Raw genomic sequence first — 26,276 nt, forward strand, 5'->3', positions numbered from 1 at the left:
GAGGCAGTAAGATGTGGCAGTAAGAAAGTAAAGGTTATTCATCTTTTGGCTATGGCAGTGAGATAGTTTTTTTACTCTGTATAATGGATTTAGTTTTTGAGTATTTTTTGTGTGATACATGGTGGTCGAATTTCAGCTGGTCATGTATGATGACTTAAAATAATTTTGTGCGTTTAACTTGTTCTGTCATGGGGCTGTTGCCAGGAATAATAACGAAGACTGTTGTTTTGGTAGAGATGTGTTTTGGGATTATGAGCAGTAATTTAGTTGTTTTTATAGGTTACTGTTAGTTGTGAATTATTTAGCCATGTTTCAATTAATATATTAATATGAAGGATTTTGTGTAAGGTCTTAGAGAGTGATTTGGCAAAGCAGTTTAGGAGAAAGGTATCAGCATATTGAACTAGGGTAGCATTTTTTATAACAGTCTATAGATCATTGATGAATATGTTGAAACGTATGGGGACAAGTATAGATCATTGTGAGTCACCAGTAGTTACATGTAAGAAGTTGGAGAAATAATTTTACTGTTTCACTGTATGTGCTCTGTTTGAGAGATAGCTATAGAACTGTTGCAGTGGGGTCTATGGTTAATCATTGAATGTAACAAACATCGAATGGCTAACACGTTGGTGAAAGTGTAAAATGGGGAAAGCAACTAGTTGCCCAACACTTCCCTGTATAACACACCTCAGTATTTCAAACCCACCCAGGTGGGGGCTTCACCCCCTACACCCCTACTAAATATATATACCAGCTCAGTGATTGCAGTACAGTGGGGAAAAGCGTTTGAAATACTGAGGTGTGTGAGACGGGGAAGTGTTGGTCAGCAAGTTACTTTTGCTGAAGTGAACATTCGATGGATTGCTTTTGACAGTTGGCCATTCAATGTGTATTACACTCGACAATTAACCATAGACCCGTTGCAGTGAAGGGTTGATGAGCCATAAGAAAAAGCATTTGTGTTCTGCATTCCTGCTTATATGTTCTTATATACATCTTCAGAGAACTACGCTCTTTTGTCATATTTTCTTTTCTAAAAATATGACTCAGCCTTTGGTTAGAGATTATGTCGTGACCAATGTATGGCCCACAGACCATGTACATTTTGCCCAGTTTCCCTCCATTGTAGCTTTGCTGATCATTATGCAATTGGAGGTAGGCACATCCTCTGGAACTGTTTCATTACTTGGCACACGTATGGGTGACCCAAACCCTTTAAGTGCAGGAGTAACCAAGGGTAACAGACCACTTGCCAAACATAGTACTTTAGCCCCAGATGTTTTACCTAGTAGTGATGTTCACAAGAAAAAGAAACAGAGGCTTCATTGTACAACTGATAATCAGATTATATAATGCAGATGTGGTTTCCTTGGCTAAGAATGTTCTGCAGGCAGATAATTCTGGTGGTTGTGTTCCCATACATAGGCAGTCTTGTGCTAGTCTGGCTAGAGACATTTCTGTTGTTTCAGACAAGGAGGAGGAATCTGGAGATTTTCTGGTTGACACGGAGTCCAGTCACTGATTATTTGGAAGGTGAACCTGAGCTTAAGTCCAAGCATGTTCACTTTTCTTTAGAGTATTTCTAAATTTAGTAATGTTTTTGCTTGGGAGTAGTCAGCAAGTACCCTAGAGCTAGGCAGGGTCTAAGATCTTATCAAGGACAAGATGCCCAGTTCTATGGCTATACCCTTATCAGCCTTGGAAGTTGTTTTGTAAAGCTTCCTGCAGGATACTAGTATCTGTTCCCGCAGTCTCTAAAAAGGATCAGAGAAAATATAGGGTCTCTTGAATGTAACAGGTCTCATTTCTGATTTGACCACTGACCCAGCTGCGGTCTCCTAAGCTGGCTGCACAAATAAAAAGTCCTTGGCTTCATCTAATCCAATGTCCCCTGTTAAATTGGGAAAGTGGTTAGATCTTCAGGGCAAAAACATGTCTCTTTGTAGTCATCCAAATTTAGAATGTTAAATTGTCCAGGCTATATATGGAAATTTATTTTAGTGTGTGTACAGTTTAGATAATTTTGCTGCATCATTACCTACAGAGTAAAAGACTTATGAGTGAAATTGTTTCTAGTTTGACTCAGGTTTCGAAACATGCTTTGAGAGGTTACTTGAAAGTGCCGCTACAGTCTCGAGAAATGCTACTTTTTCTGTTGTTATTGTAAGGTTGGTTACATAATCAGAACTTCTATGATGATCTGCATGCCAACATTTGAATGTACCCGTAAATTCTTAATTGGTGTTTGGGCCCTCTGTTGCACAGATTCTCAAACAGTGTGATGAGAGAGGCAAATTAGTGCATGGGATTTCTAGGATGTTTCATGTGCACAAGTTATCCCCAAACAAGGCATCTTCCTTCAAGGGGCAGAAGAAGCAAAAATCTCAGCCAAGCAAAAGTCAGGGATCCAAAAAGAAATGGTGGGATAATTCTTTGAAACAAAACCAGTGGGGTTCATTTCCAAAAATGGATTAACCCCTTGAAAGGAGTGACCTTGCTAAATCACAGAGCACTCCTCTCCTGCTTGCTTTCCTTCTCTTTCTTCTTTCCCAGGTTCTCTCTGAACCCTGCAGCCTTGCCACAAATAGTCATAGACAAAAATCAACCCATTTCAGGGTAATTCCCCCATACCCACTACACCAGTCAGAGTTGTTTCCTCCACTGCTCCATCCCATGGTAGAAGCAGGAGTCATAGAATCAGTGCTTGCAATAAACAGAGGCAAAGTATTTTAGTCCAGAATTATCTTGGTACCAAAAAAGGAGCACTCCTGGAGGCTTATCCTAGATTTGTTCCTTTCTAAACACCTATGTAAAAGTTGTGAAATTCAAAATGCTCACCTTAGTCTGTTCTGGCATTGTTTCCAGAACTAAAATTTCAAGACCGGAAAAACAAACTAGCGAAAACCACCGCAAATTAAAAAAAAAAACATGAGTTTACATTTATGGTTATAGATCAACTGTATAATACCAGTTCTTATGGACCTGAGACATATAGATAGAATGTAAAGAGCTTCTTTGGCAATTAAGATTGGAAGCATATCGCCCCCCCTGGACTCAACAGCTCGTTATCCATTAGTTTATTTATTTATTTATTGTCGTTGGTTTACCAGGATAGTCCATTGGGCCTTAAAGAACCCGTTTTCAATGGAGTCCTGGGGAGAAAAGCTCCAACAGAGTGTATTTTCAACATTTAGCAGTAACAATTTTTATACAGAGAGTTATTAATAATTATATATACTAAAAAGTAGAACTAATCACATTTAGAAAAGCAATCATAACAGTTAATACAATAAGAAGAAACCTACAAGTAATGGAATAAATGTAAAACATTAATACTGATTAGAGAACAAATTTCATAGCTACAGGTGTAGAGTAGAGCTAGTTATGTGGGGTGGGAACAAGAGCATTCCCACCGTGAAGCTAGATGAAGGTGGAGAGACTTTTTGAAGGCAGAGTGGTTAGAGGTGGTGCGGATGAGTGGAGGTAGGGAGTTCCACAGGCGAGCGAGGCTGAAGGAAAGAAGGTTTTTGCCTGGGGGATGAGTTGGTTTGTGTACTTCGAGTAGATTTTGATTATTTGACCTTAGAACTCTGTTAGGTAGGTGCATTTTAAAGGCAGAGGAAAGAGAGGGACAGAGGGAAGGGTTGAGAATAAGCTTATGGGCTAGAGTTAGTTGAGTGTAAGTTAGTTGATTGGGAAGTTCTAGCCATTTTAGGTTATGGAGGGAGAAACAATGGTGGGTGGAGGACTTTTGGCTGGTGGCGAATTTTGCAATTTTGTTATAGCAGGAAGTAAGTTGTTTTTTTAACGAGGACTGAAGATTAGTTAGTAGTGGTGCACCATATAGCAGGGATGGGATTAGGAAGGAGGTCGAGAGAGTGATTTTAGTGGCAGATGTGAGGTAGGCATTCTGTCTGTAAAGCATGCCAAGTTTTTGGTGTGTTTTTTTATGTTTGTTAGTTGTTTTTTAAAACTTAAAAGTTTGAAGAGGTGACGAGCTGTTTATTCTCAAATTAATGGTTTCATAACTCTATTAGTCGACAGTGGTGGAGGGTTAATAGTTATTAGTTATTGTTATGATTATACATTATGATCATTATTTTACAATATATATTATTGATTCATATTTTATTATTTAGTAATTTTAGGTCGAGATACGCAAATTTTTAGACCTGTTTTATTTAATCACAGTATTAAACCTATACTGAGTAGCCTAAATTTATGTTATGTTATATTATATGTTATGTTATATTATATTATATGTTACATGTCATATTTTATATTTTTATATTTTTATTATTTTTATTTAGTGAGATATGATTAATATTATATTATTTTTCCTGGGTAGCTGTTCTAGTTATTTAGATGCTTAGGACAGTATGCATTAATTATTATATTTATTATATTCATTATATTAGTTATTTTACTTGGAAGTAGGCAAGATACAATGTATGCATAGGTAATTTTTGATTAGGAAGCGTCGCACTACCATTATTAGTATTTATGCTGTAGGTTGAACATCGTTACTTTTATGTTATTTTATATATTTTACATATTTATCTACTTTATATAGTTTAATAATCAAAATATTGGGCTTTTTTCTTTCAGTTTCAAAGCCTGTTATTATTACAGTCTCGGTGTATGAATTTTTATTATGTTAATAGAGAATTGCAAATGCACCTTAGTTAGCTGTGATCTGTACCTTTAAGGAGCTAAAGGGAGAGCAAGGGGCGTGGTTAAGTGTTTCAATGCTGGTATTTAAACTCACTTGTAATGGTGTGAATGTTTTGCTTGTCTGAAGAAGTTAGTGCAAGGTACTAACGAAAAGCTTTTACAGTGGCTTAATAAAATTTTTTGTTTTTCATGTTTTTTACGTTTTGGACTGGCCTGAGTCGAGTTCTTGGCTTTTGAATTTGCGGTGGTTTTCGCTAGATTGTTTCCAGAACTCTTTTTCATGGAGGTTCGAGATCTCAAGGATGTATACCATCATGTTCTTGTTGCTCCCATTTTCAGAAAATGTTTGAGATTTGTTGTGTTTTACTTACATTATCAGTTTTCTGCATTAGCCTTTGAGCCATATGCTGTACCTCAAGTGTTTGCAAAGTGTGTGGCCCCAGTGGTTGCCTATTGCAGAAACCTAAGCTTTCACATTTTTCTTATTTAGACAGTTTGCTGATTTATGCCGATTCTGCATCCAAGTGTTTGGAGTCCTTAAACAAGGCTGGATCACTCCTTTCTCACTTGTGCTTCAAACTGAACCTTCAAAAGTCCTTCCTCCACCCTTTCAACAAATTGTTTTCCTGGGGTGTTGGATAGACACAGTAAAAAGAATGACCTTCCTGCAGAAGACAGAGTTCTGACTTATTCTTGGATTTCTGTCTTCTAGACTTGGCCTAAGCAAGAGTGTTCCTCAAAATTCTAGGCCTCGCGGCTTCAGACATCCTCATAATACCACTAGCCACACTATTTCTGAAAAAAATTGAATGGTACTTGAAGAATTGCTGGACCTAGCACCTCCATCGCTTGGATTAACAGGTACCTGTACTGGGATTTGGGAAACAGGAACTGCAGTGATGAAAGAATGAACTGTGTGTGAATCCAGGAGTTCGTTTCTCTCTTCAGACTCCACTCCATTCTGTCCAGATGGACTCCTCAGATTGTGTGTGGGGAATAGTGTCCATGGGAGTTTAAGTTCAGCTTGCAGGGTCAGCTGAACACATCAAAGCACATAAATGTAGGGACTTGGAGTCCTTAAACAAGGTTGTGTTGCCCCTTTCCCATTCTTGCACTAGTTTAGCACTGTGAAGATACACAAGAATAAGTGGGAGGTATCTGCTGCTGGTGGTATACTACTACTTGTTTTTTTTATGTACTCGGTGGGGCAGGGGGGCAAGCCACTTTGGGGCTCTTGCTTCTGTCTCCAAGCACCTGGGCATCTGGGCATAACCACTCCTCAGACAGTATCAGGTGGGGAGTTTGACTGGGGTGGTACACCTGTTAAATAGTAATGTGGATGTCCTCAGGTGGATTCAGGGAGGACAGAAGCCTTCCGTGGAGCAGAAGGGCAAAAGCTTGCTTGATCTTGATTTTCAGTATGAATACAGACCATGAAAGCAGGGCCTCACAATCCTTCTGGCATTTTGGGTTTTAAGCAGGAGGTGTCCGAAAAATTACCGCAGGCATAACTGACTTCTGGCAGTCAAACATTCACACCTACGTTGCTTTTTGATCCTTCAGTGTCAGCTTTTCCAATCATTGTGAAGCAGAATTCAAGAGGCTTTGGATTGGAGAGTTTTACCCTTCTGATGATGTGTTGTTAAAATAGTAATCCTGTTGGATGTTGGCAGTGATTCATGCCTTAAAAGTTCTTCACCACTTATGGACTCCAGGTCTTCTAGTGGTCACAGGCAACACTTCCGTGATGCAGTATCTGAGCAAGCAAGGAGTGCAAGGTCATACCCTCTTTGCCGTTTGGCAGTGATGGCCTGGGATGGCTGGGCCTACAGCACTCCCTGACATTTCAGCTATCATACATTCTGTCAGAGCAAAACAAAGTAGCAGACAGACTAAGCAGATCCTGGATAGACTTTCACAAGTGGAAGCTCAATGTGGAAGTCTTCTAGGACTTGATCCAGTTGTGGGGAACACTTGAAGTAGATCTGTTTACCCCCTTTCAAAACAGACAACTGAAAAAATTCTGTTCAAAACATCTTTGCAGCCATGCCTGGAAGACAGACACACAATCACTTTCATAGCCTGGAATGTTTGTGTATGCATTTCCACGATTTCCAATGACTCCCAATGCACTTTTAAACTTTCAGAAAGAATTCCCAAAGATTATTGTCGTAACTCTCTTTTGGCCCAAGCAAAGTTGCTTTTCCATTTTAATGGGATTGGCCAAGGGTAGTTGCCACAAGCTTCCTCACAGACTGGATCTTGTTCACACAGCATTTGGGCAAATGGTACACTCCATCGTTGTACAACTGCACCTGATAGACTAGATAATTCTATTTTGATATCTTTTGGGCACTTGCTCCATGAGGATGTGCAGCAGGTATTGAAGGAGGCAAGAAAACCTGCAACTGGAAAATCTTACATTTACAAGTGGAAGAGGTTTTCTAGCTGGTGCCTAGCCAATAACGGAGGTCCCAAAGGAGATTTTGATCCCTGTGGTTTTGAAATATCTGTATGAGATACTTCAAGATGGTTTGACATACATTTCTATCAAAGAGCTTTTACAGCCATCTCAGCTTGTCTGCCCATGGAATATCCCCTTTCATCTCTTTTTGTGGTCAAAACAGTTTATGAAAGGGTCGCAGGTGAGACCCCCCCCCCCCCAAAAAAAAAAAAAAAAAAAAAACAAATTCCTCCTCCCTGGAATCTTAGTTCTGTTCTTGAAAAATTGACCTTACCTCCTTTTGAACCTGCCTGTGAGGCTGATTTTATGGTTCATTACTTGGAAGACTATTTTACTCATTCGTTTGACATCTGCAAGGCAAAGTCTCCATGCTGCAAGCTCTCATTGTGGGCCAACCTTATCTAATTTTTCACAAGGACAGGGTTGTGTTATGCCTAAAGTTGAAGTTGTTTCTGAATTTACTTTGAATCAACCATCATTCTCCCAGTGTTCTACCTGATCCAAAAAACAGTGGAGAAACGTTTCTATGTACTTGGAAAGTGCACAGGCAGATCAGGTACTAATTTGACAGAAGTGAGCCCTTTAGGAATGCTGAACAGCTGTTTGTCTACCATCCATGTGCTAAGAAAGGTCAACTTGTCTCTAAGCAAACTGTTGCACTGTGGTTGTCCTTTGCTATTGTTATCTGCAATTCCCACCATGATAAATCTGTTCCAGGCCAGGTTAAGGTTTATTTGACTAGGGCTTTATCCTCTTTGATGGCATACCGGAAAGAGGTGGTCTCTAGAAGCATTCTAGGGGCAGCAACCTGGTCCTCCATTATTACCTTTACACAGAACAGCAGACTGGATTCCTTTTCAAGGTCCAGAGCAGGCTTATCCATCCACCTCTCAGGTAGAGTTAAGCTATGGGAATCTACCAAAATACCACTGAGGCATTGGGAAGGATGAATTTAGTAAAGCTACTCAAGTTCTACTTACCTGTAGCAGTAGATGCTTGAATTCTTCACTGCCTCAGTGGCAGCACCCATCTGCCATCCCCCAGACTGTGTATAGATGAGGTGGATTTAAACCTATTTGAATCAGTTGTTGTTGGGTTTGTTTTTTATATGGCATTGTGATTGGCTGAGAATTTACTCTTTCTAGTTGATTGTGACTTCAGGTACTTTGTGGAAGTGAAAAAGCCTGAACTCTTACTTCCTGTGACAGCTAAAGGCATTCCTGTTAAGATATGCTCAGTCAGTCAGCTGTCACAGGAACAAACTGTGGGAGGGGAGTATGAGGTTTTGAAAACTGGCCAGTACTGAGCACATACCCCAAAATGCCCCTGAGGCGCAGTGAGGAATTCAAACATCTACTGTTACAGGTACGTAGGACTTATGTAATAGTACTTTATTGCTAGAAGAATGAGGAGCATTGTCCCCTACAGCTTGCTGCTTATGTTTTGTTTGCTAAGTTTTTTGTATTTCTTCCTTTGACTGTTCTGTGCATCCAAAAATGTCTTTGATCTTCAGAAAAAATAGTATTCTGAAGACAACTGAATCTAACAACTTGAATCTCACATCTGCCTCTTATCATCCCGATTGCCAGGATAAACTAGTTTCTCTTCTTCCTGGTGTGCAGCGAGTAATCATTTTCCACAAAAGTTCTGGTGTCCCCAATTTTTAATACTTTTTCCTCCTGTCATACTTTTGTCTAGAGCAGCTCTTTTTACTGGCATGGTTGTATCTTTACTAACGAAGGTCTCAACTACTTTTTCATATCCACTTTTGGAACATATGCATGATGTGTTTTCTCAGTTATCAAATCCTGCAGTGAAATAGCAGTCCAGTTACTTGTCTGCACTTTCATAAAATTAATGCAGTCTTTTACTTCCATTTTATCATGTATAGCAGAAAATGTCAGTTTTTCTTTGTGTGCTCTGTCTTCTAACTCCAATAATTGAAATCACTTTTCTTGACAAGTCTCATATTCAGCCTGTAGTTCTGTCATCTCATCCTCTGATTTCTGCAGATTTATTAACTCAACTGAATAGCTACTTATAGCTTCTATTTTTCCAGCCTTTTGTTATTTTATTTAGTATAGTCCTGCACTATCTCATTTACTTTTAAACACCTTAAAGTTCATTTGATTTATTTTCCCTCTAAATTGCTGGAGGCCATGCCTGTGCTGTGGCATGGAGATATAAAGTCCTAACTGTAGTCCAGGCCATGCCAGCACTGTGGTGTGGAGGTCTAAAGCCCTATCTACGGTACATGGAACCTGGGTTTGATTAACAGCTGCAGGCATCAGAGGCACTGACAAAGAGTGATGGGTTTGCCTATCTCATGGGGTGTTCATCTGTGCAGACCCTGAATGGGGGTATGGTCCATAGAGGGTCATAGTCCTTGTATAACATAGATGAAAACTGAGGTGGTAGGGAATATGGGTAGGTCATTAACACCTACCCTCCAAGAAGCAATCGCTGGCATGATCCTCCAGAATGCCCTTAAGATCCATGCTGGCCTCAGTCCTGAGTCAGAGAATGTCCAGGGTGAAAGGAGGAGCTGGTAGACCCGGAAATGGACAGGGTCAACTGGGATGGTCATAAAGCATGAAGCAAAAAGTAGGGGATTACATAAATTACTGGAAGCCATCTCCTGCAGTAAAGCTGAAACTGGAACTGCTTTTTGCTGAACAGCTGTAAGATTTTTCTCAATCAAATCTTTTTCTTCTATTCTGCTTGATTTTCTCTTACTTTCTTCTAATGTCTTCTTTTCTGGCATCAACCAAGTGTAAACTACTAGCCAGCAACTGAATTTTACCCACATCTCTAACTGTTTTTTAAACAATTTCTGATTTTTCACACTGATAGCGGTCTAATCAGCCTGCTGCTCAATGTACAGCCATATTGAAAGGCTACCCTGGATTGGTTTCTGAGCTGCAAACTTTTTTTCTATTAATAAATGGCTTGTGGTACCTCACTAGGTATCCTGGTCTAAATAACATCAGTGTTCATTGTTGTATCTGTGCTAAGGGAAGTGTTATATTAGATCAAGAGAAAATTTAATTTTTGTGTTAGTTACTACTTAGCTGTAGTTTTGCAACCATCCTCTTTTTTTACAACCACTGCATCATTTTTATTGTTTTGATACTAAACATTCAGTTTTCTTTTAAATAAAACAGGAGAAGAAATGTAGCGCATATTTTATATTCTTTTCTCTATCATTTTTCCCTCTTAGAAATTCTAAAAGGGGGAGTGAAGATTTCTGAGAATCCTCAGCTTTGCTACCATAATACAATTCGGTGGGAGGACATCATTAACACGAAGGAATCCGGCAATGGGAGCTTGGAAATTGACTTACCAGCAAAGACATGTAAGATATTATAAAGTAATAACTAATCTCACTGTGAAGTTGACTATAGATCCAGAATTACATGAATTTTATTTTGTCACCAAACTGTGGGAGGGAAGTCTGAGGTTTTGAAAACTGTCCAGTACTAAGCACATACCCCAAAATGAAGCTGAGCTAAGGGGAGGGGGAAACAATTGTGAAAAGTCAGCTCAGTGTTAAGAAGGGTTACTGAACCAAGGATAACATGATAATATAATGATGTATTAATTTAAATGTCAGAGAAGGTGAGGTTGGAAGAACACTGACATCCCTTCATTGTGGATATCATGTAAACCTGAGGGGAAACTGCTTGATTTTTTTCTAACGCTCTTTACCCCGCAGTCTGTTGATTGTCAGCCACCTCCATGGACAATTGGACCATTAGCTTTCCATCGCCAGGGTGAGAGTCATCTTGGAGGGGCCATCATTCAGGCAGCCATCAGAGGTGGTTCAAGCATTTATTTTGATGTCCTTCAAGGATGCATCTGCAGTCTTTACAAATGGGTTGTCCTGTCGTCAGGCAGCCCTTCGGTCGGCCGGATTCCAAAGTCTGGGTCTGGCTTCGGCTGGTGTCATACTTCACCCGTCGTCATTGCGGCAGTTATTCGGGTGTAAAGGCATCAGCCGACGCCATTTTCCTCAGTGTTTCTTGCCCCAGATGCCAGGTGCCCTCTTGGATGGCTAAATTTGGATAAATGCCAAAGTTTCCAAATAGTAGAGAGCAAACACATAAAATAAGCATGTATGTACATATATACAAACAAATACACCATAATAGATCCCCCCCAAGCTAGCTGAAGATTGGCAAATACCCTAGGAGTACCTCAGAGGGGAAGGAGGGTGGGTAATCCTGACTGCAGATGCATTCCTCTCGGACATCTACATTTATGGTAGGTACAAAACTGTACTATGTCCTTCAAGGATGCATCTGCAGTCTTTACAAATGGGTAGAATACCATAGCTAAACTAGGGAGGAGGAAATGAGAAGAGATTATGGTGTAGTTAGGATCCCTTGCAAAACAGCAGTGGCAAAACCAGCACGGGATCTAGAGTATAGAGGTAAGTTATAATGCTTGGCAAATGTATGCACGGAGGTCCAAGTAGCAGCCTCTATAATGTCCTTGGTAGCCACTCCTCGTAAGAAAGCTGTGGTAGTGGCTGTGGCCCTTGTGGAGTGAGGCCTGATGTTCTCTGGAGTTTTCTTTCCATGGTAGGAGTAACAAAATCTAATGCAATTTCCTATCCATTTGGAGATTGTCTGTTTAGAAATTGGTTTTCCTTCCTTTCCTGCTGCATATGCTACCAGAAGCTGGTCAGTTTTTCTATTGTTTTTTGTCCTGTCCAGGTAGTAGCGTAATTGTCTGTGTACATCCAAGGTATGTAAGAGCCTTTCTCCCCTGTTCTGTGGGTTGGGGAAGAATGTAGGAAGGTGGTGTAAAGACTGCAGATGCATTCCTCTCAGACATCTACATTTATGGTAGGTACAAAACTATACTTTTTTTGTGCCTTGGTCTCCACACACACCTTGCCAAGTGCTGGGGAGGTAAAGTGGAATGGACTGATCACAGAAGTGTCTCCTCACTTCCACAAGGGATGTTAATCCAAGCAGCCCTCTCTGTCAGTCCCAGAGCAGGAGGCTGTGGTCAGTGTTCAGCAGGAAAATTGCTTTGCCTCATTTGGCTTGAGTGTGCATAGACCTCCCCACTACCTGGGAGAGGTGAGCAGACCATGCCCCTTCACTGCTGCCCCTCCCTGCTTGACTACACCAGGGCCACAAATTGAACCCAGATCTTGTGGTTGCAGTCAGAGGCGAATCACTCCATGCCAAAGAGCCAGACAAACTCATTTTATTTTAAATTATTTTTTTCTCTTCTTGAATTATCTCCTTCAACCTTTGCCACCGCTCTGGGGTTTGCCGTCATGGTTAGTTATGGTATATATTTCATTGCTTCTTAATAGTATTTATACACACTCTGTTGTATAAAAGTCTGTATAACAGTGTGCATTCATGATGTATGAAAGGTGCCTGTGTTTAATGAGATATTCCCTGATATGTCTCTTCTTTCCCTTGAATCTGCTGATCCTGTTTCTGCCCATCTCTTTTGCAGAAGCTGAATGATAAATTGGCATCAACTGTAAGGAAGAGAAATGCAGAACTGTGTGCAGTGTAGTATCTTGTAGACAACTTGCAGGATTTTGTGCAACATAGCATGGTATCCTCACCTTAGAGGGCTAAGTGACCATAACATGTCATCTGTGTCTTTCAGGACTGGGTGCAGCAAACAATTGTTTCTACATCTGGTAGGACCAGAAGCAGTATAGAATGATGTTTGTGCCCTTCTGGCCTAGGGCAGAATAGAGTGAGGTATTTTTTCCTCCCATCCTGTGTTACCAATGAGTAACTTGTTGGCCCTTTCTACATAGCCCCTGCTATGCAAGTACAGCAGGATTTGGAATTGAGAACCTGAGATCGTGGCTGTCATTTTGGAGAAGTTTAGAAGGGTATTTATGTTCCTACCCCCACTAAGATCATTGATGTCTGCTTTGTCACAGTAGGGCCTGTACTGCTGGCCCAGTAATATGTGTATGCAAATGCTTCCCCACATGAAATCCAGCCACTGTACTATGTGCTGCTTTACAAAATGAAGAACTTGTTCTTGATCGTTCTTTGCCACTGATTACTATACCAGGTGACAGCCAGACAGTAGCCTGAGCCAGTTCCCCTTGGATGGATGAAACAGTCTTGACCATTACCTCCCACCCCCTGTGGTCAGCTAATTCATTGCCTTAACTACCTAGTCATAACTGGGCTGCTGGGGCTGTAGTCAGGCGTTCATCCTCCTCCTTCTTCACAGAATTGACTACAGTGATGTCTTCAGTTTGTAGAATGGACTACAGGGAAGGTTGTTTTCTGCACCTTGCAGATTGCACATTACTTTATAAGACTCTTTCCAGGAAGTTCCACATTATGTATTAACAGGAGGTCACTGGGACTAGCTGGGACTTAATTCCATCACCTGTTACTTATTTCTCTTTTGAATATGAATTTCTCCTTTAGAGAAGTGGGAGAGGGACAACTTGTACTCAGGTATGTGTGTGGCAGAGGGAGAGCAGTAGGCCTGAATGAAGTCTTTAAGTGTCAGGTGATTGGACAGGTGGGGGGAAGTTGCATGAGTTGAACAAAAAAGTGTTAAAAACAAAAGAAGATGGAAAAAAAAAAGAAAATGGATAGCACAATAAAGTGCTGCAAAAAGGCAAAAACAGTTTCTCATAATACCAAAAGTGAAATAGAGAGGGACAGGGATTTTTGTGGCTTCCAAGATGAGTTTACTTTCTGGATTACGTACACATTATGGGATGCATGTGAAATTTGTAAAACTATTTAACCTTTGTGCATGTCTTGAGATAGTCAGTCTGTGTACTGTATCTAGAGCTTTTTTTTTTGCATACTAACTGCATAGTACAAACTTTTATCTGTGAGCATGAGGTATTTTGCATGAGAATCTCCTCATGACTGCAGAATTCAAAATGTAAACCAAAGCCAAATAGTAATTAATTTGGCAAGTGACTACACTGGATAATAGCTAAGGTACTGTAACTAGTATGCCCCGTTTCACCAAAAGTGTAACTAGGCATTGAGTATTCTGTCTGGTAGATGTTTAACAAATGGATTCCAAATTGTGAAGTCTTGGTAGAGTTATTGGAAGGGAATCAGTGTTTTCTCATGTTTAGCTAAACTTGCAGTTTTAGTAAACCAGCTGAAAAGCTCAGTGCTGCCTTGTTTCTTGCAAAGTGCTGTCTAGACGCATAACTCTGTTTATCATTTAAAGAAATCCAACCTAATTTCCTGTTGCTCGTAATAATCTTTGTCTTGCTTGTTTTCTAGGTGGATCATGTACCAACTGTTCATCCTGTTGGGGCATGGAACCGCAGTACTGTCAGAAGTGTAAGTTTAAAATCTTTGCAGATTTATGTACATATCAGATTTGAGTTATTTTTATCTAAAGACCTACAGAGCTCCTTCACTTTACAATGGAGCAGAACCACATTGGAAGCCCACATTTTATATATGTGTGTGTGTGTGTGTGTGTGTGTGTGTGTATATATATATATATATATATATATATATATATATATATATGTGTGTGTGTGTGTGTGTGTGTGTATATATATATATATATATATATATATATATATATATATATATATAAGGGGGGGGATAATTGGCTAGGCTTAAAATGGCTCGCAAGGGCAGTTAGCTTAGTACTAATCTATGAACCTATATATATATATATATATACACACACACACACACACACAAAATTTTAAACAAATTACCACCAAGGTATGAACTGCTGAATAATGAGTAAATACCTAAACTGCAGAACACAGCTATAAAGCAGGATAACACAGAATAAAAGTTTCCACAAAACATTAGTAAGTCCACAATACTTTATTCGGGTTAGCGCTTTCACAAAATCATTTGCTTCTTCAGACCTCCAAAGGATATGACATCATCTCCTTATATACACTCTTAAATTCAAATGGACCAATCAACCAACAAATCAGCACCCAATAAACATAATGACAATAGCAGTAACATTATTAAAACCATCAATAAAATTTGCTATCACAAATCATACAAAATATATGTATATATTACTAAATATATGAGTACATATAAAACCATGGAAAAAAATATACAAAAATAAAAACTATTTCCTAAGTCTCCTGTCCCTGAGCCTTGCCATAATAGCAGTGTGGTCATTAAGACCATTACCCAGATGTGCCTGAAGATTAATGATCCATCTAAGTTCTACATTCTCATTTATTGGAAGCATACCCCAGCAATTCTCCCTCAGCAATAAGTTCTAAAACAGTGAACCTAAAACTATGTGGCTCACCTAGCTCAATAATGTGCTTAGGTAGGGCACTATATGTATGACCTCTCCAATAGCAATATAAGTGATCCCTAATCCGTTCACGTAGTCTCCTGTTGGTTTTACCAACATAGAATGAGCTACAACATGTACATCTAGCTAAATATATAAGATTTCTACTATTACAATCTGCTTTACACTTAAACCTGAATATCTGTCCTTTGTCTGGATGTTTAAACTACCCCATCATTGATGTATCCACAGAAATTACAGGACCCACATCTAGATGTTCCTTCTACAGATACCAACTGATGTTAAGTTGTCTATCTCGCCTTCATTCTTGCTGGATGGGTTCGGAGCCGATCCTCGGCTCCGACTCGGCCTTCTACTAAAGCTCGAGAGCTATTTACTGGCTTGAGGCCTCCCCATATCCCACAATGCATGGCACTAGATACCCAGATCTCGTTTGCCGCTTCAGCTACGAGGTTGCGTTTTTACTGGCTCAGGTCGTATTAACCTTTTTTTTCTATTCTCAGCTAATATTTAACTGTATTTTTTCTTAGAGATAGATTGTCTTTAGCTTGTAGTATAGTTATACTGTGTATCCCCTAGTTTGTTCCACTTAGGAAACTTGTTTTCTGTTAGAGAGTTTCTACCCCCCCCCCCCTTGTTTCTTCTCTATTAGTGGCTAACCCCCCCCCCCTTGTTGTATCTATAGGAGTAGTGTTTAGCCTTCTAGTTTTTTTGTATATTTTTATTGAGGTTGTTGTTATTATTATTAAGTGTGGGTGATAGTGATAGTTTTTTTCTGCTTATTATTGTTAGCTTATCTAGTGCGGGCGTGTGAGTGTGTCTGTGTGCCTTGTTTAAGCACTAGTGTAAGTTTTCTCTCTTTGATATCCCCGGGCCAGTGTGTCCAAGGATACCAAAGTTTCAGGCTTCAAGAAGTATGACTCGTGCTGTCAGAAGATTTCTCTGACAGACGGTCACACTTCTTGCGTTTATTGCTTGAGTTCCCTATACCTGCAGGGCTCCTGCTCAGTCTGTCATGCCTTCAGCCCGAGAGTCCTGCAGGAGCGTAGGAATAAGCTTATATTGAGAAGCCTACTCAAGCCAGAGGGATCCCCGGCGAAGCCTCAGTCGGGGAAATCCTCAAAGCTCGCCAAGCCGTCGGCTCCCAGTTCGGAGCCATCGCCGGCCGGAGCATCTGCCTCCTCTACGGCTCCGGCTGGAGCTGACACCTCTAGACCTCAATCGGCTCTGACTTTACTGTCGGAATCATCATTGGGCCGAAAACGTTCTAGGTCCCCTTCCCTAGAATTGGTTCGCTCGGCTCCGAGTTCACCGTTGCTTCAGTCAGAACGAAGCCATAGGTCCCACTCCTCTCGGTCTTCCAGGTTATCCGACCATGACTTGGAGAGGGTGGTCAGTAGACTACTTAAATCGCAGGCCCTGGCCAAGATGTTAACCAGCCCTACTCAACAGACTGTGGCTGTCCCGGTGTCTTCAGCAGTTCCTCCTCCGATGCCCCTTTTGTGTTCGAAGCCGGAGCTGGTTGGGGCTCGAATCTTGGAAACATCGGAGCCGATACCACACCTTTTGGCTCGTTCGTCGGCTCCGATCTCTTCATTGGTTCCTTCCTTGGAGGGATTTGGGTGCCGGGACTCCCTCGTTGGCTCCGAGGGGGCGAGTGGCATCGGACCCTTGTCTGACCCCGTTCTCCCTCTCGGGGCTTCAGCTCAGGTGAGCTCGGCCCCGACATCGGCCTCGGAGCCACCCCTCTCAGTGCCGGGAGGGGTTCACGTCTCTTCAGAGCGGGGACCCTCTGCTCTGCCTGACAGGGGCGCCTTTGAGGTCATGAGGAGCGTGCTGACTCCTGAGTCGGCTCCTTGATTGGCCCCTTCGGCTCCTCCCCCCATGGTGCCTGCATCGGTCTCTGGCCACCCTCCTGAACCCAAGCGTGGAGAACAGACGCTCCAGGCCGCCCCATTGGGCGTATCTTCCTCTTCCGAGGCCTCCCCTGATCTTTCAGAGGAGCCCCCTCGGAAGAGAAAATGTAAGAGGAAACATGTTGACTCCCCCGAGTCAGTCACGTCTGATACTGACTTGGAGGATTCGGAAGGGTCCCCAAGATCCCCCTCTGAGGATGTCTTTTTTTCAGACGTCCTAGAGATCCTTAAGCAGAGGGGGAACTGGACTGCCCTTAACCCTTCCGAGGATGAGTCTGTGTACCAGGATGCTTTTGGTTCTCACCCTTCCACCTCCTGGGTGTCTCCACCCTTCGACCCGCTCATGGAAGTGGTGGCTCGAATGGCGTGGTCAGCCCCGGACACAGTGGAACCAACTCCCCGCAGGCCCACTAAGTTCATTACAGCCCCACCTGACAAGCAGTTTCTGACAAAAGGTGTCCCTGTCGATGCCATGGTGGTGGCAGCAGCCACTACGAAGGAGTTGGCTGACCCTTCGGTGCCTGTCTATCCACCTACTAAAGAGTCTAGGACAATGGACAGGTACGGGAAGCGGATGTTTTCTTCAGTGACTTTTTCCATGCAGTCGCTGAATTATCTGTGCCATTTCACCCGCCTTCAAAGGGATCTTCTCAAGGAACTGGGTGATACCCTTCAGGATCCATCAGCTGCGGGGGCTCAGGATAAGATTAACTCCCAGCTGGCGACCCTTAACTCTATCGTCAACTCCTCCATGCAGCTCATTTCTTATGCAGCCGATGGGGGGAGTAGGGCCACAGGTACAGGCGTGGCTTTGAGAAGACATGCCTGGATGCGGTTATGTAACTTTGCTGACCCCTTTAAGGCGTCCTTCACCAATACCCCCTTCGATGGTTCAGCTCTGTTTGGACCACAGGTGAAGGATACCCTTACCAGGTGTGAGCAGGAAGGCAAGATTCTCTCTGCTGTGGGAGTCCGTTTTTCTACTCCCTCTAGACCATACCCTAAAGGTCAGAAGAGTGGAAAAATGTGGTTTCGGAAACCCCAGGGAGTCATGCCTGACACACGTGGCAAGTTTCCCTCCAGGGGCAGAGGAGGGAACAATAATAGACGCTGCCCGAGTGGCAGAGGGGGTCCGCAAAATCAGGGTAGCAGAGAGTCTTTCTCTGACAAACCCGTACAGCACCCCTGAGGGGCTGCCCGACTGTCCACCTTCGGAGGCAGTCGGGGGAAGATTGTCACTGTACCCAGAAGCCTGGCAACTCCTCACACAAGACAAATGGGTACGGTCCATCATATCCAAGGGTTACAAAATTCCCTTTGTCCACACTCCTGTACAAACAACCAGGTCCCTTCCAGATGTTCCACCTGGTCTAAGGGAACAAGCAGTGCTAGAGATTTCAAAACAGTTAAAAAAAAAGGGCCATCCAGCCAGTCCCAGCACACCAGCAAGGATCCGGGATTTACTCCAAGTTCTTTTTGGTACCAAAAAAGACAGGGGACTGGAGACCCATTTTGGATCTCAGCAGGTTAAACAAATCTGTTCAAAGAACGAAGTTCCGGATGGTCACGCTTCAGTCCATTCTACCCTTTTTGGGTCAGGACAATTGGATGTGCTCCATAGATCTTCAGGATGCGTACTACCATATCAAAATGGACAGACGCTCCCGAAGGTTTCTCTGCTTCCAGCTGGGAGCCAGTCACTATCAGTTCAGAGCCCTGCCCTTTGGTCTTACCACAGCCCCCAGGGTGTTCACCAAATGCATGGCAGTGGTTACGGCTCACCTGAGATGGCGAGGATTCCAGGTGTTTCCATATCTAGACGACTGGCTCCTTACTGCTTCCACCAGGCATCAGCTACTGCGAGCCAGGGATTATACCATCCGAACTTGCTCCGAGCTAAGTATCTCAATAAATTTCGAAATGTCTGCATTGTCGCCTTGTCAATCTTTAACCTTTATAGGCGCAAGATTAAATACAAAAGAGCTGTCTGCAAAACTTCCTTTAGACAGAGTATCAGACATTCGCTGACATGTGCAGGTCTTACTACAGTGCAAGACGATTCAGGCCAGATTTGTACTGAAAACTTTGGGTCTCATGGCAGCAGCAATCACATTACTTCCCCTGGCTCGTTTTCACATGCGGATTCTTCAGTGGATGCTTTTTACCCAATGGTCCTTTCAACAACTTCCGATGTCTCACAACATAATAATCACTCAATCATGAAAAGACCACCTGGCTTGGTGGATGGTCTCCCTCTAGTACTTCAGGGCAGACCGTTTGTTCTTCCTCCTCCTATTGCCACGGTGACCACGGATGCCTCCCTGATCGGGTGGGGGGGGGGGGTCATTTTCAGGGCAGGACTGTCCAGGGCACTTGGCAACCTCTAGAGTACCACCTGCACATAAACGTCTTGGAGAGCTTTTAACATTGCAAGCTCTTCAGGACTCTCTTCCCACCGGGACTATTGCAATTCAAACAGACAATATGTCTGTAGTGTGGTACATCAACAAGCAGGGCGGAACCAAGTCCTATCCCTTATGTCGGGAAGCACTCAGACTCTGGCAGTGGGCGATCTCCTCTCAACAGTTTCTGATAGCAACGCACATCTCCGGGAAGTCCAACGTCATAGCTGACAGGCTAAGTAGAGCTATTCTCATGCCTCACGAGTGGTCTCTCAATCAGTCAGTAGCAGACAAAATTTTCCGCAGATGGGGTCAACCTTGCTGCGACCTTTTCGCAACTCCTCTCAACAGCAAGTGCGACGATTTCTTCACTCTCTTCCCCCTCCCCGGCCACTCCCCCAGAGACGCTCTAGTTCACGATTGGCCACGGGGTCTTCTGTATGCATTCCCACCTTTTCCCCTAATTCCCAAACTAATTCAGAAGGCGACCGCATTGGGATCCAGGATGATCCTCATTGCACCTTACTGGCCTCGACAAATTTGGTTCCCATTCCTGCATCGTCACCTGCTGGAGCAGCCTTGGAATCTGGACCCAGTGCCAGACCTCTTGGTCCATCAGTCGGGCGGGCTGCACCAATCCCTTCAGTCTCTCAACCTCACAGCTTGGTTGCTCCACTTCCAACCTTAGCCAGGTTTCCACATATTTCTCAGCCGGTGCGTGAAATCATCCTTTCTTCGCACAAATCTACTACCAGGAAGACTTATGCTAGTAAGTGGAAACGTTTCTCTTTCTGGGCAGAGGCTAGGAATATAGACCCCTTTACAGCCCCTGTCCATCACGTTCTAGATTTTTTAGCAGAACTTTTTCAAGCTGGTTCCTCATCTGCCACCATTGGCTGCTATCGCAAATGTCCACACTGGCCTGTCAGAAACCAGCATCATGTCCCACAAACTTTGCAAGGCCTTTCTTAAAGGGACTATTTTACTTAGGCTCCCGGTCTGAGATCCCCCGCCTCTGTGGGATTTAAACCTGATATTAGCTTTCTTGATTCTCCCTCCTTTTGAACCTGCGGCCTCCTGTTCCTTAAAATTACTCTCCTGGAAGACTCTTTTTTTAGTAGCCATCACCTCAGCTAGGAGAGTTTCGGAACTTCAAGCCCTTTGTATTCATCCTCCTTATCTTGTTTTTCACAAGGATAGAGTTTCACTCAGGACTAATCCTTCTTTTCTGCCCAAGATACCTTCCGAAACAAACCTGAATCAGGCTTTTGATCTACCTGTCTTTTTTCCTAACTATTCGAACAAAGCTGAACAAAAGTTACACCAATTGGACGTTCATAGGCAATTACATTTTTATTTGGATATGACTAAGCAAACAAGAAAATCGGACCAACTCTTCCTGTCCTATCCTGAGGGCAAACAGGGCCTGCCAGTTTCTAAGGTAACCTTATCCAGGTGGTTGCCCTCTATTATTACTTTGATTTATCAACTGAGACATAAAGAACTCCCTACAAAACCAAAAGCTCATTCCACCAGAGCGTTGGCTACTTCAGTAGCTTTCCAAGCAAGACTACCAATGGAATCTATTTGTGCTGCGGCCACATGGGCCACTCCTCGTACTTTCATTTCACATTATAAGTTGGATATGGCCTCTAGGAGTCGAGCTGATTTTGGTTTCACTGTGCTCAAGAGTCTGCTCCGATGAGCCACCCAGGACTAAGGTTCTAGGGACGCTGTCCCATCCAGCAAGAATGAAGGCGAGATAGACAACTTAACATTAAGAAGTTATGTACCTACCATAACGTTCCATGTTAGTTGTCTTCTTCTCGCCTTCTTTCTTGCGTCCCACCCTCCATCCCCCTAGCCTGGACAGACAGAGAGGAGTCCCTTTTTGGGCCCTTCTTCCTCTGGCTGAGTCTTATCTGGTTATGTCCTTCTCTGTTTTTAGTACTGTAAGTAAACCTTGTAGTTTGGACAGGTGTCCTTGAAATTTTTTTATATGGTGTTAGCTCTGCCAAACGAGATCTGGGTATCTAGCGCCAAGCATTGTGGGATATGGGGAGGCCTCGAGCCAGTAAATAGCTCTCGAGCTTTAGTAGAAGGCCGAGTCGGAGCCGAGGATTGGCTCCGAACCCATCCAGCAAGAAAGAAGGCGAGAAGAAGACAACTAACATGGAACGTTATGGTAGGTACATAACTTCTTATTCACTATAATTGTTCATTCTCGGGTAGCATAATCTCTGTTTAAGATTCCTCATATTCTTAAATGTAAAATGTGGTTTATTACCGACTGTATCTATAATTTGTCTGTCGGTCCTGAGTATCCTCCAATTCTTCTGCATAAGCCTTCTAATTTCACCATGATCCCTAGTGAATGCAAAACTAAAGGGGACATCCTTCATTACACTTTTACATCTAGCAAACTGTATGGGTTTAGAGAAGTACTGTCGAGCCCTCCATTTACGCATTCCTTGAACCTCACTGGTGAAATTATCCACAGTTTCACCTGAATAACCTCTCTTAATAAAATCACTTTGAATCTTATCGAACTCACTACATAAATTCATATCTCTATCCGTCAATCTTGAGCTACGCATAACCTATCCTTTGACTAAGTTGTTAAACACATGGGTAGGATGCATACTTGTTCGATGTAGATAGGACGGTTGTTGACAATCCTTAGCATTTCTATCAGTATGTATAGAACCATCAGAATCAACACTAATCTTAACATCTAAAAATTCAATGGCACTTGATGAAATCTTGCTAAAAAAACTCAAAAACCCACAACTGTGATTCATGTCAGACATAAGAGCTCATTCTCACTGCCTTTCCACATAACATGTAAATCATCTACAAACCACCTGTAGAACAAAAGATGTTCTACAGCCAAAGAATGCAGAAAGAAATATTGACATTCCCATTCAGCCATCACCATGTTGGCGTAGCTATTGGCACATGATGTGCCCATAGCTACGCCCAACAATTGTTGATAGCATTGCCCATTGAATAAAAATACGTTATTCTCAAGAATAAGTGAAAGCAACAAACATATTAAATCAATTTTACTTTCAGAATATGAACTGTTTCTTACAAGGAAACTCCTAACCATCATGATTCCCTCTTTGTTAGGGATCACTGTAAACAACGATGTGACATCATATGTAGCCGGTAAACAGCCCTTCACTGCTGAACCATTATTCTCTATATAACAGTATAAGTCCTGTAGCAAATGCTTAGTGTCACACAGTATAAACTCATACTTGTTCAGTACAGGCTGTAGATGTTTCTCAATATAGATACTGAGTGGCTCAGTGAGCCAACCTCCACTTGCTACTATGGGCCTGAATGGTGGTATCAGCGGGTCTTTATGAATTTTCGGAACACCCTGAAAAATGGGAATCAGCGGTTTCTCAGCTACAAAATATCTAAACATTTCTTTTGTCATCAGACCATTTTCCACATATTGCATTAACACTTGTCAGATCATCTATCATTTTATGAATCTCCACCATTGAAATATTCTTATACACTCTAGCTTCTGCCAGCATGTCAGCCAGACACCCAAAATAGTACCCACTGTCCATAACCACAATTCTACCACCTTTATCGGCTGGTCTTATAGCAATACTGGTATCATTCTCCAGTGTTAATAAAGCGGTTCTCTGGCTTTCAGTAAGATTGTTATGTTTATTTCTATACTTATGTTTGGTCCCTTCAAAGTACTTATATAAATCAGTCTCACACACTTTATAAAACATTTCTAATATGGAATTAAATTGTGGATTATAGACACTCTGTTTCCTAAAGACATTCTCAACAACATTCTCTAAACCATCTTCACCATCATTTTTAAACATCAGCTTTAGTTGTACATTCCGTAAAGTCAATTTCAAGTCAATCATTGCATCGGCAATGTTCGAAGATGCACTCGGAATAAAAGATAAGCCCTTATTAAGGACATTGCGTTCACTAGAGGTAATATACCTGTGAGAAATGTTCCAAACTAAGTCATTGCCTGTGTCTCCCACATCTTCTTCAGCGTGTTGTTGTTGCCGGGTGGTTTGGATGGTCTTTTGAACCTCCCTCGTTGGTCTGGTGACCCAGTCGATTGTTTCCGTTTGTTCCGAATCGGAAAAGGCAGAGAAAAAGTCGGCTGTAAGGTTGTAGATCCACTCTTCAGTCTAACGATCAAGTTTTGCTCATTGCTCATGTGTGAGCCATACACCAACGACTCTTTAGTGACAATAGCTACTCCAACATGGTGATGGTTGAATGGGAATGTCAGCATTTCTTTCTGCATTCTTTGGCTGTAGAACATCTTTTGTTCTACAGGCAGTTTGTAGATGATTTATATGTTATGTGGAAGGGTAGTGAGAATGAGCTCTTATGTCTTATGTCTGACATGAATCACAGTTGTGGGTTTTTGAGGCAAGATTTCATCAAGTGCCATTGAATTTTTAGATGTTAAGATTAGTGTTGATTCTGATGGTTCTATACATACTGATAGATATGCTAAGGATTGTCAATGACCGTCCTGTCTACATCGAACAAGTATGCATCCTACCCACAACTTAGTCAAAGGACAGGTTATGCATAGCTCAAGATTGACAGACAGAGATATGAATTTATATAGTGAATTCGATAGGATTCAAAGTGATTTTATTAAGAGAGGTTATTCAGGTGAAACTGTGGATGATGTTCATCGTGTTTCACTGTTGCAGTCATGACTGTAGGGTTCTCCCCTGCCGGCAGGCAGCCCTTGGCCGGCCAGAATTCCAAAGTCTGGGTCCGGCGTCGGCTGTTCAACCATGCTCCCTGACGTCAGAGCGCCAGGAGTACAAAGCTGACAGCCGACGCCATCTTCTCCAGTCTTTCTTGCCGTGCGGTGATAGCAGTTCGCAAGTGCCGGTCGGCTGACTCCTGATGAATTCTACTGATATACTTCGGTCCGAAGACTTTCTTCTACACTCAAAGCTAAGTACCCCGTTGGGGAAACTTTTTTCTTGCACCACTCCGATGTCAGAAAAAGTTAATAATTGTATTTCATGTGGGAAGCAAATACCTAATAAGGATTTTCATTCTTACTGTATTCCTTGCTTGGGGCCTGACCACGACGTAGCTAGTTGTCGGTTTTGTGCTAGATTCAATTAACGTACAATTAAGCGAAGGTACGATTTTGCTTTTCATTACTTCGGTAGGCGCTTTAACTGCAAAATGTCGTCGGATACGGTCCCGGCTACCGGAGTTCACAAACGTCGCAAGGATAAAGACAGACCTCCGAGGTCCAAATCTGATGATAGCGCACAAGCGGAGCCAGCTTCAGGTTCGGCCGTCGTCAGTGAGGCGCTTTTGCAGCCCCTGTCGTTGGTCATTTCAGAACCGATGGCCGAAACGGACTCTCATGAGGAGCCAACCAGGCCTTTAAATATTTCTGTTGCAGGACCTTCAGACAATGCTCCTTCGGATGGGTCCAGAGCCGCTGTGCAGGTCCGGCTTCCGAAGGGGTTTTCAGGCCTACTCAGCTACTAATAAAGGCAAAGCCAAAGACAAAGGCAAAGACTCCTTCAAAATCAAAGACTTCTACACAGGCCTCTTCTGAACCGGCTCCCAAGTCACAGAAACAGTTACTCAAGATGGCGGAGGATTTACTTACTATGATTAGGGGTTCTCATCCCCCTCCAGACAAAAGGCCAAGGCAGGATGTTTCTTATGATTCCTCTGATCAGGCTTCTGTTTCCTCAGTTTCTTCTTCTGATCAGGAATATTCTTTCCCTCCTTATGAGGATTCTGATGCTGAGGATTTCTCTTTTGGGGAAACTTTGCATGAAATGAGGGAACATTTCCACTGGGAAGGACAGGAGTATTCGGAGTCCAAGAAAAGACTGAGGGAATTTCTTCTTCTTCCCCAACATAGACCCCTGGCTATTCCTCCTGTTTTGGATATTGTGGATGATGCCTTTTCGGAAGCTAACTTAACCCCTGACTCTTTTCCTCCTGCTCCTGTTAAGCCTGATAGATATTACTGGGTTCCTGATTCCCATCAGTTTTTATACAAGAACCCTTCTGCTGACCCTGAAACCATTTCTCAGGGTCCTAAGGGAGTTAAGGCCGCTTCTGCCAAAAATCCTATTCCTACTGAAAAGGATTCTCGATCCTTAGAAAGATGGGGCAAAAAGGTGTACACTTCTGCTACTTTGTCCATTAGGGCTTTAAACTGTCAGATGTTATGTGATCCTATCTCGCCTACATTCTGACTGATGGGTTCGGAGCCGAGGATCGGCTCCGACTCGGCACGCTTATGCCAAAGAGCGAAGTCTCTTATTGGCTGAGCTTACTATATCCCAGGATGCACCACTACCAGTCCCCCAGATCTTGTTTGCCGCTAACAAGCAAAGAAGTGGTCTCGAGCTGGCTGAGCTAAGTAGTGCTTTTTTCACTTACTTTCCTGTCAGGAATTTTCTAAATCTTCAACAAAAAGCTGTTTTAACAGCTATTTCGTGTTTTTGTGTTTGAGTGAGCATTTTCTGT

At 42.5% G+C, this 26,276-nt stretch overlaps 1 protein-coding gene across 1 annotated transcript in view; it reads left to right on the plus strand.

Annotated features, from left to right (window-relative positions):
* Nucleotides 1-26,276, plus strand: part of ERBB2 (erb-b2 receptor tyrosine kinase 2) — a 2,110,185-nt gene that overhangs the window by 402,385 nt on the left and 1,681,524 nt on the right. Inside the window, exons 5-6 of the mRNA XM_044071955.1 lie at nt 10,362-10,496; nt 14,401-14,460. Of these exons, the coding sequence (XP_043927890.1) occupies nt 10,362-10,496; nt 14,401-14,460 (195 nt within the window). The remainder of the gene's footprint in view (nt 1-10,361; nt 10,497-14,400; nt 14,461-26,276) is intronic.

This window comes from Protopterus annectens, chromosome 5.part0 (genome assembly GCF_019279795.1).
Source record: "Protopterus annectens isolate FY-2018-M chromosome 5.part0, PAN1.0, whole genome shotgun sequence".
Taxonomy (NCBI): Eukaryota; Metazoa; Chordata; order Ceratodontiformes; family Protopteridae; genus Protopterus; species Protopterus annectens.